Source organism: Dendropsophus ebraccatus, chromosome 12 (genome assembly GCF_027789765.1).
Source record: "Dendropsophus ebraccatus isolate aDenEbr1 chromosome 12, aDenEbr1.pat, whole genome shotgun sequence".
Taxonomy (NCBI): domain Eukaryota; kingdom Metazoa; phylum Chordata; class Amphibia; order Anura; family Hylidae; genus Dendropsophus; species Dendropsophus ebraccatus.
The window spans coordinates 53,566,702-53,582,843 of NC_091465.1; the positions used below are offsets into that span (position 1 = coordinate 53,566,702).

A 16,142-nucleotide genomic window follows, 5' to 3' on the forward strand; every position below is an offset into this window, starting at 1 on the left:
GGTGATAGAACTGGTCCTTATGAAAGGGGCTTTATTCTTTGTGTTCAGGTAATAGGAGATTGTCTAAAATGAATACAGTTGTAGAAAACAATTAATTTTACATTAATTTAAAAACACAAATGTTTCCTTTCCCTTAGAGCAGACAGATCTTGAAAATGATGTGAAATTAAGGCTAGGTTCACATTTCCGCTGGGGCTCCGCTAGTGTTTTTTAACAGATGTTAGGTGATACAGATCAATACCCAAGAGATCTCTTTGGGGTCCATCGCATTTCTGTCTATTGTCCTTTTAATTTGCAGGAGTCCTGGTGGAAGTGTAATGATAACAAAATATATTTACAAAAGGCAGAGAGTGCTTTATTTGTATAATGGTTCAGCCACCATATGCAAAAAAGAGTAGTCTTCATAAAGGTGAATGGGCCAGTCACCAGCCAGTCTCTCTATGTACAGATAGAAAAAGCAGGTGGGGGCACTGCCGAATAAAAGGTGAGGGAAAAGTAGTTGAGGTTGAATATATATATATATATATATATATATATATATATATATATATATATATATATATATATATATATATCCTATTTAGGATATAGAGAGGTGCAGCACTGTGGAGAGCTTTGTAGGTGAGAGTGAGAATTCTGATCTGAATCGGCAGCCGGTGTAATGACTGGCACAGGGCGCAGGCATTTGTGTAGTGACTGGCATTGGGGGAGGCACATTGGTGTAGTAGCTTGACAGGTAGATGAGCCAGGCTGCAGTGTTCAGGCTGGACTGGGGAGGGATAGTTTAGAGAGGGGAAGGCTTATTACTAAGAAATTACAGTAGTCAAGATAAGAATGAATCAGACGCAAAGTTTAAGCTGTTTCAACAGAAAGAAAAGGACGGATTTTGGAGATGTTTTTGAGGCGCAGGTAACAAGTGCATGAGAGGGACTGACTGTAGGGGGCAAAAAATAGATCTAGAGTCTAGCACCCTAAGACAGCTGTCGTGCTGCCTAGAAGTTTGCATAGGGCCACAGATAGAGATGGCAATTTCAAGTTTCAGGATGTAAGTAAATACAGAAAACACAAGACGTTTAGTTTCAGGAAGATTAAGATTGAGTTTCAGATGCAGAAAGTACATGATGTATGAGACCGCAGGCGGGCAATCACTGGTATTTACATGAGTGCACAGATGTTGTCACAGGAATAGGTATATACCTGGGTGTCATCTGCATGCAGGTATATAACTGGGTGTCATCTGCATGGAGATATAACTGCCAAATATAAAATAATATAAAGCCAAATCTGCTGAAGTCTACAATATGGGCTGCATAAAGAGAAAAGGGCACACGACCCAGGACTGATCTCTGAGGAATCTCAGTAAGGGGAAAAAGAAGAGAAGTAGAGTCAGTAAGGAGCAGCCAGGAAGCCAGAAAGTAAGTCATAAGAACAGAGTTCTGGAGGCTTCTTCCTCTATTACTGGGTCAGAAGCAGAGTTTGATAAAGAGGACATTAAGAGAGAATGAGATCAATACTACTTGGGGACTGGGAGATGTATTCAGAATGCTCTGTAGGCTCTATGACAGAATTGAAAGCATCAGAGTCATGTTGGATTTTAATGCATAGAGAGTATGAGAAAGGTAAGATTGGTCAGCTTGGCAAGGTGAACAGTGGTGTAGTAGGTTTGGGGCGTGAACCTTAATGAAGAAAGTCTGGTGACTTGTCCTATTTCCTCCACAACCGTTTAGCACATCTAGAACAGCTCTAAGGAAAACAAGTCAGTGTGGCACGGTTGCTGCTTTCTGTGCTGTACGCCAGGTGTAAGCCCCGCTTGCCTAATGGATGGGCGGGGGGTGCCAGCAAAGCGTGGAGGAGGAAGTGTGACCTCCACCGGCGTCTAATTTATCATGGTTTACACCTAGAAACAGGAGTAGACCATGGCACAAATCTACTTTTGCTCTAGAGCAGGTGTAGATTTGTGCGCCTCTTAGTAAATCCGGCAATGTGAATGGGGGCGATGCTTGATTTAAGACTGGCGTTTACAGTCCACCAATACAAGTCCTTTCTGGTAGAAGTCGCCAAAATGCAGCTGCAGCACCCTTGAAAGCCCTCGTTATGTAAAGCTGCTGTACTTCTGCATTGGGCAACTCAGCGCATAATGCACACTTCTAAAACTTCCACCATTCCCTCAGTGTGTGACTGGTATCCTGTAGCCCACCCAGCATGCTCAGCCAACCAGTGCCGTACATGCACATGCGCTAAAAAATTATTCACAGAATAACACACATTACAAATTTATACAACTTTGTAATATATGTTATGTCTGTGAATCGCCCCCTTCCCGTGTCCCACCACCCCCGCACGTGTACCCGGAAGTGTGTGGTGCATTATACATTACCCGAGCCGCTCAGCCGAGATTGGCTGAGCATAACTGTGCTCAGCCAATCGCTGCTGAGCACAGTTATGACGCGGCGGAGGGGGGGGGCGGCCGTGCGTCCGAAGATGACGTTTGGCACAAAATGGAGGACGGCCCTCGACACGGATCAGGTAATGTATAATGCACCAACACTTCCGGGTACACGGGTGGGGGTGGTGGGACAGGGGAAGGGGGCGATTCACAGACATAACATACATTACAAAGTTGTATAACTTTGTAATGTGTGTTATTCTGTGAATAATTTTTTAGCGCCGCACTACCCCTTTAATGTCATCTATAATCTGTCCAATTCAATTGAAAAACAGACTAAAATCTTTCAGGGTGGAAAAATAAAGAACTAAAATAATGTGGTTGCAGGAAACACTGCAACCAAAACTGCCCAGTGTAAGCGCAGCCTTAAGCAATGACATTATTTTAGTTTTGGTATTTCTTTTTTCCCCTCTAAAAAAAGGAATTGTTCAGATTATGGGTCACAAAATAAATCTAAAGAATTAAATATACATAACAAAAGCCTGTCATTTTAACAGGGATGTGTAGATGGTACTTAGTAATTATGTAAACCGTCCCCTAGTCCCAGCATGCTCATTTTGAGGATCAGCCTTTCTTGTGGCACAGTATCAAATGCCTCTGAACCTGAACTCCATGCTTGTGCTGTGTGATAAGGTTATTTTGATTAGGATATTGTATATCAGATTAGCATCTCTTAGCAAACCCTCAAGTACTTAAAGGGGTTATCCAGATATAAAAAGCAGTATATATGTCATTGCAAATGTATATAAAACAATAAAGAAGCTACAGATGATCCGGCCTCCACTTCCACGAAGGACTCATCTCGGGGGTGACAGCCAGCCTAGCCAATCACTGGGCGCGGCGAGCCACTGTCTGTGAGTGGCTGAGTGAGCTGTCACCATTGAAACAAGTCTGTCACAGACGTAGAGGCCGAAGCACCTCGTCCGGAGACCCATACGAGGGCACTGGGAAGAGCGGAGAGGTAAGTACAGCTACTTTTGTTTTCTATACGTTTGCAACAACAGATACAAATTTTCTATCCGGATAACCCCTTTAATATATGTTAAGCTTGCATTCCTGTAGTTTTCAGGATCACTTTTTGACAGAATATAAGAAAGTTGTCGGTCTCCAGCTTCTTTAAAATTCTAATTCTTTATTTAAATTGTCAACATCTAAAAGCTTTTAAAAAAAACACGCCAACGCGTTGCGATGTAGAACCTCTTAATCATGGCACATATTTTTTGTATACAAAGGTATAAATACACTCTGCAAGATGTGATGCCCCCTGCGGGAACCACCCGAAGCCGTGGGGAACACCCGACTTGAGGAAGCCACATGACCTGCTTACATAGAACATATCAAAAATGCGGAATGGATGTAAACTCATATCAATAGATATAAAATAAATCACTCCTATAATTTAATCCTTTTGGATATTGTGTATCAAACTTAAGGATCCAAAATGCTTTGCGTTTTCTTAACAGGCCTTCCCAGTCCCCTCGCCTGGAGGGTCTATTAACACGTTCCAAAGCACTAATCTGCAAGGTATCTAGACTACCGTTATGGCAATCCAGAAAATGTTTCGAGAAAACAGAAACAGACTTGTGTTGGTTGTTTGGACCCTGATTTCTAATATCACTGAGATGTTCTCCTACTCGTATTTTTAGCTTCTTTTTTGACCCCTTGTTAAATATTGGCACCACATGTACTGTGTCCTATGAAAAAAATCCTTGTCATAGAATCAAAGGCTTGATTAGCACAGCACTGCAGATGGATGACAGCTGGCTGGCGAGGTAATTTGTGTATTTTATTGTATTTACAAAGGTGCTGCACTTCTTGTCTGTTTAAAGTGTAACTACCATTTAAAAAAACTTCTGACATGTCTTACCGACATGTCAGAAGTGTATATTGGTCGGGGTCCGGCTGCTGAGAACTACCCAGATAGCTAGAACGAAGGGGCTGCTGCTCGTGGGAGCATGCACTCTTCCCCTTAATCAGTCTAGGGAATTAAACTCCCTGTAGCAGAGATAAAGCGGCAGAGCGTGTGGTCCTGTGCAGCAGCCCTTTCGATCTAGCTTTTGGGGGGGTTCTGAGCAGCCGGACGCCAACTGATTTATACTTCTGACATGTCGCTTTTTAAAATGGTAGTTACAATTTAAGTAGCAGAGATTTGCTAGAGAATTTTAAATTATCCTTGCTCAAGTCATCTGTCATTGGATTTTTTCCTGTGTGAGTATATTAAAGAAGATGATGATATTTGGGAGGTTGGCCTTTTCCTCATCTGCCTCCACCATTACACCACTGTACTACAGAATAGTGGCTTGTCACTTATTTGATGTGCATTTGTGTGCATTCAGTGTGTAGTAGCCTGGAGAAATCCACTGTATGAACATACCCTGACTTTAACAGGTTCCTTGTAAAATATTAATTGTATAAAACATGAACAAAAAATAATAATTTTTTTTTCTTTGTGAAAAAGTATATTGATTACACAAAACTTTAATTATATCACAAACAGCCAAGAAAAAAAGAAAAGAATTCTCCAGCATAGCCTTTATCTGCTATGTGAACAACTTTTGAAATGCAGAAAGGGAGAAAATAAGAAAATTGCTGCACTATTAAGGCCTAAACAGGCCTGGTCATTCTGGGGTTAAATCAGTTTGTATTCTATTTGACATTATCACAATGCTGCATGGAAGTTAATCCTCCACAAATCTTGCCTTAAGCCGCACATAGACATTTATAATTCTCAGTTGTCAGTGACTTATTCTATCACTTCCTTTTTTTCGGTTTCCAGGATTTAAAAACAAGCAAACAAATTAAAAAAAGAAAAGAAAAATCTATTAGGCAATGTTTGTCTTTTAAGGTTCTACTAGGAATGTCAACTTATCAAAGAATATATAATGTCCTTATATACCACAAATTCTGACAAAAGCCAAAACTCCTAAGAAAAGTAAATTCCATCGATACATGGATGTGTATATGATAACTAATGTGCTGAGCTGTGGCTTTCTGCTGGCATTACAAGTCTGTTTGCATTGGCCTGAAGGCAAAAATCACAGCAACATCAGATAATGCTGCGTGAGCCCTGAGGGAAGTATGCAAGTTAAACCCCATGTGTTAACCGATACGTAAAAGGGAAGGTGGTTCCCATTAATAAAGGGCTGTTCCTAATATATTTATCACATATAACATATTACTACAGAAAAAATGCTGCAGGTTTCTCTTACAGCCCCTGAAAAATCCAGAAGGCATTGCAGGGAGCGATTGCCATAAAAGATCTGTATAACTTCATTGATTATGCCCAGAAGAGAAACCCGTTGGGTAAGGATTCTGGGAAGTTCATAATGGTCATGAAGAAATGCTAATACCTAGGGCTGGGCGGTATACCGCAAAAATACCGATACCGTCTCTGGCGTCGGTTAACCGACCTCAACTCTGCCAGGACGGTATCTGCGGTATTTCGCCCCTCCCTCCTCACCCTGCGGCCGCATGCTCTGCTCCACTCCGTTTAATCTTCCTGAGGAGGAAGACTGGAGATGTGACAGGCTGCGCACAGGTGTGCTGTGTGCTCAGCGCTGCCGCTGCTTCCGGGCGGCTCCGGAAGCTGCACGGTGTGCCCTGCCTCCCCTCTCCCGTACATAAAGTGGCTGCTGGGGTCAGGTATAGGTCGGCACATCCTCCCCCCACCGGGCACCGCACTGTGTCCCGCACAGGAATCCTCGGCGTCCCGTTATCTTTTGGCAGTGCTGGAAGCAGCCGTGTGTGACGCTCTGCCGGTGACGCTGCCGGCAGATATATGTGCTACAGCACTGAGGTACGGGGGCAGAGGATTCCTGTGCAGGAGAGAAGAAAGGATATGCAAAGTAGCTGTGCAGGAGAGAGAGAGAGAGAGAGCGGTGCCCGGTGGAGCATGGAGGTGCCGACCTATACCTGACCCCAAGTGTATGTGCGGGAGAGGGGGTGGGGGGGTCCAGAACAGCTTGTGACTGGGGGCAGATATTGGGTAGAAAGAGATAGATAGATAGATAGATAGATAGATAGATAGATAGATAGATAGATTAGGAGATAGATAGGAGATAGATAGATAATAGATAGATAGATAGGAGATAGATGGATAGATAGATAGATAGGAGTCCTATCTATCTATCTCCTATCTATCTATCTATCTATCTATCTCCTATCTATCTATCTCCTATCTATCTATCTCCTATCTATCTATCTCCTATCTATCTATCTCCTATCTATCTATCTCCTATCTATCTATCTCCTATCTATCTATCTATCTCCTATCTATCTATCTCCTATCTATCTATCTCCTATCTATCTATCTCCTATCTATCTATCTCCTATCTATCTATCTCCTATCTATCTATCTCCTATCTATCTATCTCCTATCTATCTATCTCCTATCTATCTATCTCCTATCTATCTATCTCCTATCTATCTATCTCTCTGTGTATCTATCTCTCTGTGTATCTATCTCTCTGTGTATCTATCTATCTCCTATCTATCTATCTCCTATCTCCTACACAAACAACAAAAGTCCACGGCACCCGGGCAGTAAATAAGGAGAGTGGGTGCCACCCCTGCACTGTGGATCCTCGAGTGCAGAATATACACGTCCAAAATTAGGGTACCGGCACTCCAAATGAAGAATAAGTGTTTTATTTCAGCTCACAGGAACAAACTAGCCAAGGCTAGTGTATATATACACATACACACACACACACACACACACACACACACGGAGAGACTTATCAAACATGCTCAGTTGCCCCCGGCAACCAATCAGATTCCACCTTTCATTCCTCACAGACTCTTTGGAAAATGAAAGGTGGAATCTGATTGGTTGCCGGGGGCAACAGCCAGTTTCACTTTACACCATGTTTGATAAATCTCCCCACAGTATAAAGATAGATATAGCAAAAAATATAGGCAGCACAATAAACAAACTGTGGGTGACAGCAGATGAATCCCAGACCTTGGATCAAGTCAGCTAGTAAAAAATACTCCGATGGTAATAGAAACGTGAAAACGTGAATTTACTCCATATAAGAATGTGCAGCAAACTTCACAAGTAATATACAATGTTTTGGCATCTCCTATGCCATTTTCAAGTGCCACTTGTAGGAGGTGCCAAAATATTGTGTATTACTTGTGAAGTTTGCTGCACATTGTTCTATGGAGTAAATTCACGTTTGTATTACCATCGGAAAATGGGGTTTTCAAAGGGGTGTGGCTTTTAAAGGGGGCGTGTCATAATTATCGTTCAATTTATCGTTACCGCGGCTACATGTACGATAAACCGCGATATTGATTTAGGCCATTATCGCCCAGCCCTACTAATACCTCTGAATAGTAGGGAATTCATTTACAAGACCAAATAAAGTGTAAAAGGTTCCCACCTCTGATTGACATTCTGAGTCACAAGTACCAAGCCTCAGTCAAGGCCGGCAGGGCAGGAAGAAACTACCGGGGACTAGTAGGCAGCATGAAAGGGATGACTTTCTATCTTGTAGTCTATATTGAATTAAAAAAATCAAAAGTATTCACAGCAGATGTAAAATAAGAATTGGAAGGTTTGGTAAGGTTTGGAATGTATTTAAACCATTTAGATAAGACTACAAATACATGGTTGCTTTCTTCCAAAGTCAGCACCACTCTTTACTCCAGTTCAGGTGTGGTTTCACTTCAATAGAACTTGTAATAGAGTTACAAAACCCCACCCAAACTGGAGATAAGAAATTGGCCATGTTTTTGTAGTGCTGGATAACCCCTTTTAAAGTAGAACTGTCAGCAGGGTCACTTGGGTGGACTGGAAGTACCAACATGTTTTGCTACATTAGAGAGCTCAGCCTGAAGGATGTCAGGGGAAATGTATCATTGTTTGTGATCTCTGGATTGGGCATAACTTGTCAAGATGGGGGTATCCCTTTAAGGGCCTTTGACACGGGGCGATTGTCAGCTGAAATTATTGTTATTGGACACTAGAGCTGCACAACCGATCCAACAGTTGTTTATGTGGTTCTGCCTGTATCATGACTGAGCTGTGTAAAGGCTCCTCAAGTGTATTTTAGGCTCACATTAAGCTAATAAGAGTTATAGGGGACAATAGGGAGCCTGGTATAATTTTGTGAAATTTTGATTTTAACTTTCACAAGATTTTAAAATTTCGATTTCAGATTTAATATAGATTTTTCCCTATTAAAATCAGTGGCAAAAAGTCCTCAAACAAATCATAGTGTTGCAGATTTTGCTGCAGATTACCTGCTGATCACGTCATTGTAAAAAAAAAAAAAAAGTTTATCTCTGTTCATGAATGATAGAATTTTGGTTGTATACACTACCGTTCAAAAGTTTGGGGTCACCCAAATAATTTTGCGTTTTCCATAAAAAGTCACACTTATTTACCACCATACGTTGTGAAATGAATAGAAAATAGAGTCAAGACATTGACAAGGTTAGAAATAATGATTTGTATTTGAAATAACATTGTTTTTACATCAAACTTTGCTTTCGTCAAAGAATCCACCTTTTGCAGCAATTACGGCATTGCACACCTTTGGCATTCTAGCTGTTAATCTGTTGAGGTAAGCTGAAGAAATTGCACCCCACGCTTCTAGAAGCAGCTCCCACAAGTTGGATTGGTTGGATGGGCACTTCTGTCGTACCATACGGTCAAGCTGCTCCCACAACAGCTCAATGGGGTTCAGATCTGGTGACTGCGCTGGCCACTCCATTACCGATAGAATACCAGCCATCTGCTTCTGCTGTAAATAGTTCTTGCACAATTTGGAGGTGTGTTTAGGGTCATTGTCCTGTTGTAGGATGAAATTGGCTCCAATCAAGCGCTGTCCACTGGGTATGGCATGGCGTTGCAAAATTGAGTGATAGCCTTCCTTATTCAGAATCCCTTTTACCCTGTACAAATCTCCGACCTTACCAGCACCAAAGCAACCCCAGACCATCACATTACCTCCACCATGTTTAACAGATGGCGTCAGGCATTCTTCCAGCATCTTTTCATTTGTTCTGCGTCTCACAAACGTTCTTCTTTGTGATCCAAACACCTCAAACTTGGATTCATCCGTCCACAACACTTTTTTTCCAGTCTTCCTCTGTCCAATGTCAATGTGTTCTTTTGCCCATCTTAATCTTTTTCTTTTATTGGCCAGTCTCAGATATGGCTTTTTCTTTGCCACTCTGCCCTGAAGCCCAAAATCCTGCAGCCGCCTCTTCACTGTAGATGTTGACACTGGTGTTTTGCGGGTACTATTTAATGAAGATGCCAGTTGGGGACCTGTGAGGCGTCTGTTTCTCAAACTAGAGACTCTAATGTGCTTATCTTCTTGCTTAGTTGTGCAACACAGCCTCCCGCTTCTTTTTCTACTCTGGTTAGAGACTGTTTGTGCTGTCCTCTGAAGGGAGTAGTACACACCATTGTAGGAAATCTTCAATTTCTTAGCAATTTCTCGCATGGAATTGTCTCCATTTCTAAGAACAAGAATAGACTGTCGAGTTTCAGATGAAAGTTCTCTTTTTCTGGCCATTTTGAGCGTTTAATTGACCCCACAAATGTGATGCTCCAGAAACACAATCTGCTCAAAGGAAGGTCAGTTTTGTAGCTTCTGTAACGAGCTAGATGTGTGAACATGATTGCACAAGGGTTTTCTAATAATCAATTAGCCTTCTGAGCCAATAAGCAAACACATTGTACCATTAGAACACTGGAGTGATAGTTGCTGGAAATGGGCCTCTATACACCTATGTAGATATTGCACCGAAAAAACAGACATTTGCAGCTAGAATAGTCATTTACCACATTAGCAATGTATAGAGTGTATTTGTTTAAATTTAGGACTAGTTTAAAGTTATCTTCATTGAAAAGTACAGTGCTTTTCCTTCAAAAATAAGAACAATTCAATGTGACCCCAAACTTTTGAACGGTGGTGTATGCTACCACTTTATGATCTGTGAGGGTTCAACCTATAAGTCATAATCTATAACAGTTCCGTGCTGGATTATCTGATGTTGGATTTATTTCCCTGTAGTTTTATTTATTCCCCTTTTTGTTCTGTTTCACAGGAGCGTCAAAGACTGGAAACTATTCTGAATTTATGTGCAGAATACAGTAAAACAGATGAATCTAGCAGTCCCCCGGCACGGCTAGAGGAATTACGGGCTTTCCCATCTCCGGGCACTAAACTAGATGACCCCTTATCTTTGGATACAAGAAGGCCATCCTGGGACAGTGCAAAGGATCGCAGTCAGGAAAACAGTGGAAACCAGAATAAAGCACAACGAGAACTTCATGATGAAGAGACCCAGAAAGAGGAAAACAGCAGCACAGAGAGCACCCAACACGAGGTAAATCTTACTGTTAGAAAACAGGCCAAATCTAATACAATAGGACTGAGTACAAATTGCTTAGAACATATTTGTACATCCGTCCCAGCCTAATTGCACGTCTAATGAACCAAAGTGCCAATACAGGGAGAGGAAGAAAAGACAACGTTGCGCTCACCAATTTTTATTAAATCTTCTAGTTTCTTTATTCCATTCGTGAACTACAGGTTTGAATTAAAACTGGTCAGAGACACTCTTTCTTTTCTTCTTCTCCCCACATTGGCATTTTTGAAAGAACTGTCTCTGTTGAGTTATGCACCACCATTCATTATCTTATCCATTTTGATATCTTGCACTGGACACTGTTACTGTCTCCAGTCCTTTCAATTTTTTGGGTGGGAACTGCAGTGTCGGCTTATGAGTTCCCTACAGTATGCTGCTTTAATTGTACATAAAGACTAAATCCACATGGGCCAAAAAAGCTGCCTTCAGCTCGCTTCTTTAGGTCGGCAGGGTAAATCTGTACATGCTGTGGTGTGGTTTTACCATCTGCATCATGGCTCAATTACCATTTAGATTCTCTGTTGCTTTTTTTCCCCACAAATGGAAATACCTATAAAGTCCGAAAGACAATCTCACTCGGTTTAACACATTGATATGAGGATTCCTCATATTTGGGTTATATAGGCATAGTGTGGACTGTATTTAGACTCTGAATTCAGATATTCAAATCTAGGTCTACATCTATTTCTACCTATAGGTCACGAGGAGGGGACACGAGACACAGTTGTTGTTTGCTGGTATTTTAAGGGAATAAAACTGCAGTATCAGACTACACAATGTCTGTGCCTTGTAGTCTGTTACTATGGAACCATTTGCAGATTTGCTTTATTTTTCATTTTAGTAGCACTAGAGCAGAATAAACATGTTAGGAAAGCTGTAAATAGCCTTTTGGTGAAGAATAAAAGAAAGCTGGTAAAACTTTGTAGAAAAACTCATTTATATAAATTTACATGTACAACAATTCCTCCTCCAATACACCTGGCTGGGTTCCTCTAATTTAATGTGTTTTATAAGGCAAGTCCAGTGCACCTGTTGTTAAAGTATATATCTTCTGTTAATGCATTGTCAAGGCTGTATAGCGTCCCTGTCCCCTGGGGATGTCAGAACTTGTGTGGGAAAAAATGTGCACAAGAATCTAAGGTTATTAGCATAAAAACAAGACAAATATTATTATGTGATAGTGTTGTAACTCATACGTAAGGTGGAGCTAGGACTGAAAATTGTAGCTTTGGTCTAGGCCACAAATGTAAATCAGCTTCAGTATCAAATTATACATTTTTACTCTGTTTTAAAGGTTTGTATCTGATCAGTGGGCGTCCCAGTGGTTGAAGCCCACCAGATATTTAGTATCTTGTGAATAAGGGATCATTTTTATTCTTGGGATAACTGCTGTACTGACTGCGTCCGCCAGTTTTGACAGTCATTTATTTAGCAGCAGCTTTCTGAAGAGCGTTACAGCTCCAGTATAAAGAAAAGTAATCCATACAAATGAATATGATAATGTAGATAAGAAGTCATTTTCTGTTTGGTTTCTAGCAAGAAGATGCTGTGTCACCTGGCAATGTCAGCGGTGAGTTGCTTACTTTGGAGGAACAGCGCAGGACGACATTAAGTCGCGTTGATCAACTAAAGAACAGAGTGACCGAGCTTGAAAGACAATTACAGGAGAGTGCGCAAGAGGTTAGTGCATTTGGGAGGTTTTGCTTTTTTTCTCTTTGTTCGGACTAGGGCAGGTTTTAATGTGTGTTCACGCTAGAAATTACATCCTACTTCAGTTTTTTTCTGTCTTTTTTTTCAGTGTTTTTCATCTGTAGTGGATCTTTTACCAACTATAACCTAAGCCTTAGGCTATTCTTTAAAGGGGTTATCCAGCGCTACAAAAACATGGCCACTTTTCTCCCTTACTTGTCTCCAGATTGGGTGGGGTTTCAAACTCAGTTCCATTAAAGTAACCCCTTTAAAGGGAATCTATCAGAAGGTTAGTCACCACTAACCTGCTGGTATCTTCTTGTAGATCTCCTTACCATGAATCCAGCAGTCCCTGTCCCAAAAAAAATCGGTTGTGGTATTTCCATAAAATCCACCAAAAATGAAATATGCTAACAGCACCACAGCAACACCATACCCTCCTGGCAGCTAGTTCAGGAACGTCCCCTAATCCATATTCATCGACTTCACAAGCCTTGATGTAGCTTGTCTGGACTGCAAGATTCTTTTATTTGGTGACCCTGCAAAGTTAGTGCACACGTGCTGGATTCTGCGGTGCAGACAAGTTAGGGCAATGAATATGGATCAGAGGGTGTTCCTGAATTAGTTGCTGAGCAAGCATTGCGGTGCATTGGGGGGCAACCAGTTTTTAAGGTAAAAATGGAGTTAGTGGTGAGTCTCTTTAATACCAAGGTCAATATGTGATAGGATGAATTTCCCTCTGGGAAAGAAAGAAAGTGATCCTGTAAAAGTTTTTTGTTTTGCCATGACAGGAAGGTTCCTTAGTCTTGTCATTACGTGCACCTAACCTCAGTCACAAATATGACAAGAACTAGGAAGCTTTAATGGAATTTGTAAGAGCAGAACTGTGTGTTTGTCCTTCCTATATGCAGGCAGAGGTGGAGCGTGCCCTACTGCAGGGGGAGAGAGAGGCTGAGCTGACACAGCTGCAGCAGGAGCAGAGGATGGTTCAGCAGCTTCAGGACAATCTAAATGCACTGGAAAGTAACATCCAAAAGGAAAAAGAAAAGGTACCAAATATGATGTAATACTGTAATGCCCTAGACCCAGGTGTAAAATCCCTTCCTCAATGCTCTTTCTCTCTCTGTCCCTATTCTTCTATCTGCTGATCGTTCTTTACCTTTCTGACCTTTTGAGTGGGAAGGGAACTTACCATTGACTGAAATAAAAGGGTGAAATTCTGTTATGAATTGGCAGTACAGAAAGGTAACATTACTGTATTCTTCCATTGCCAGAGAGGCCTGACAACAACTCTTTAACAATGTGTAGAATAAGCCTGCCTCCCTGTGAGAGCTTTGCCTAGTCCTGCTGTACATCTAATGTCATGGAAGGATAAGGATAGCCACATATAGCCTGGCTTTATGCTGGATGTGCTCATGTATATGTTCCATTATAGACATCTACTACCCTTTCCAGCATTAAGTATAGGGAGGCTATGCCGTGCCGCAGCTTACATTGTATTGTCTATGGGTAGAAGTGTGATTTCTAATCTGTTATTACATGTATATTTTTGAGTGAAAGAGATATCTATGTGGTCTCACAACCAATTAATAAATGCACTTTTTAGTTGATTTTGTCCTTTTTTTCATCTAATAGATGAATAATTGGACATTCCGGATAATTTCTTCTAAATTGTTAGCAAGGGTTTATATAGTACTGGTGAAAAACATGCATGTGTATCAATCTGAGGGACGTATTTGGGTGAATTTTTACGTGCAGATTGGCAGCGGATTTTATCTGTGGATCTAAACAGGTAAAATCTGCAGTAGATTTAGCAAACCTCTTCTACGGGGTGCAAACTAATTCCACGTAGAAACTGACCTACAGGCTATCCCTGTTCTGGTTTTTCACATGGATTTTAGCCATAGTGAATCTGCAGCCTTAGCTGCATAGAACACATTCAGATTTTTCTGTGTGTATTTCCACTATTGATACAAAAGGAAGACAACACCTCCAGAAGGCATCATCCAATTTACACTAACCGCAGAATAAAAATCCTTCCTAACCAATCAGACTGGGTCCATTCATACAGGATTTTTTTTGTTGACAGCTGTCATTTTGAGGAAAAATTTGGCTGTATTTTTCCAGTAAAATTACATCCGGCCACAAAAAACTGCCGAAAAAAGACATTGTGTGACCATAGCCTTAAAATGACAAACATTGGTGGCATGAAATTTGCTTTAGCAGATGGCCAAGATAATTTATACAGAATAGTATTTATGTACCAATAGAATTACAAACCCCACATCTAGGAATAGCCAGGTACTTAAAGAGGTTGGACACTTTATAGTAAAATTGTTTTGTGTGTAGTGTAAGTAAGTGTACTCACTGTATATACTGACAGCAGCTCCCTGTGTACCTCATAGAGCTAAAATCATATTCCCCTCCTCAAGGCTGTACCTCCCTGCTCTGTGGTGAGTCTGTCCATAAGATGACCGACCATGGAGGAGCATGTAATCTATGAGATACACAAGGAGCTGCTATCAGTATATACAGTGAGTACATTTACTAGTACTGTACACTGAATAATTTTACTGTAAGGTGACCAACCCTTTAAAGCCCTTTTATGCTGACTATTGGGAAAAAGAGCTTTTCTAGGCACGCTCAGTCGCGACACTGAGCCCATGTAAAGGGGCCAGGAATCAGATCTTTTGTGCAACCACTTTAAATGCCGCCATAGGCCTAGTTGCATGAAAAGTTGTGTCAAATTTATTAGGACAGTGCATGCCCCACAGTACATTTGGCGCACCTCACGACATACAAAACACTATTACTCATGATCCTCACACGTTTACCAACAAGTGCTGCTTTATAGTGTGTGTGGTGTAACCATTGGAAGTTGATGCCCTGTTCTTTATTTACTAGCTCCACATTTTGTGCTCGCACTGGCAACTGTGCCAGAAATTCTGCCATGTATTGCTTAATATCTCTTTCTTGCACTCACAGGCCTGCGTTTTGTAGAAAACGGGTTTCCCTATTCCAGTAGTAGTTTTAATCTGAGATTGCTGTTTGTGTCTTGTAAATGAGGTGCAGTTTTTCTGGATAATGGCACATATAACACATAAAGATTGGAGCTATAGTTATGTAGTCTCTATATAAAAGAAGCAATATTTGAAAAGCTCTTGTCTACTGTTTATAGTAGAGTACTGTATAATAGATACATAAGTAAGATATGTTAAGTACATGTGGTGCAGTTTATTCTATGTAGACTTAAAGGGGTGTTTCCATCTCAACTAATGTAGGTTAACTTGTAGGGCTTTTCAGGTTTAAAACTTTTGCGTATACATTTATTTAGCAAACTCGCAACCCTTCTAAAATACCTGCTCTTTTCCTTCCATTGTTTACAGCTCATTGTCTAGGTTACTGACCACCACTCTGCTTTAAAAGCAGTGGTCTGCCTGGTGTATATATTGTGTGTGTGTGTGTGTGTGTGTGTATATATATATATATATATATATATATATATATATATATATATATATATATATATATATATAGATATATATATTTCATTATATACACTATTGCAGTCAGTTAAATCGCTGCAATAGCAGACGTTTTTTTAAATATCAAAATC

General features: G+C 40.8%; 1 protein-coding gene across 16 annotated transcripts in view; it reads left to right on the top strand.

Annotated features, from left to right (window-relative positions):
* The window catches only part of PHLDB1 (pleckstrin homology like domain family B member 1), a 158,500-nt gene that overhangs the window by 92,619 nt on the left and 49,739 nt on the right, over positions 1-16,142 (top strand). For all 16 annotated transcript variants that reach the window (XM_069948946.1, XM_069948938.1, XM_069948940.1 and 13 more), the window contains 3 exons: positions 10,514-10,795; positions 12,374-12,517; positions 13,438-13,575. In XM_069948946.1, the coding sequence (XP_069805047.1) occupies positions 10,514-10,795; positions 12,374-12,517; positions 13,438-13,575 (564 nt within the window). The remainder of the gene's footprint in view (positions 1-10,513; positions 10,796-12,373; positions 12,518-13,437; positions 13,576-16,142) is intronic.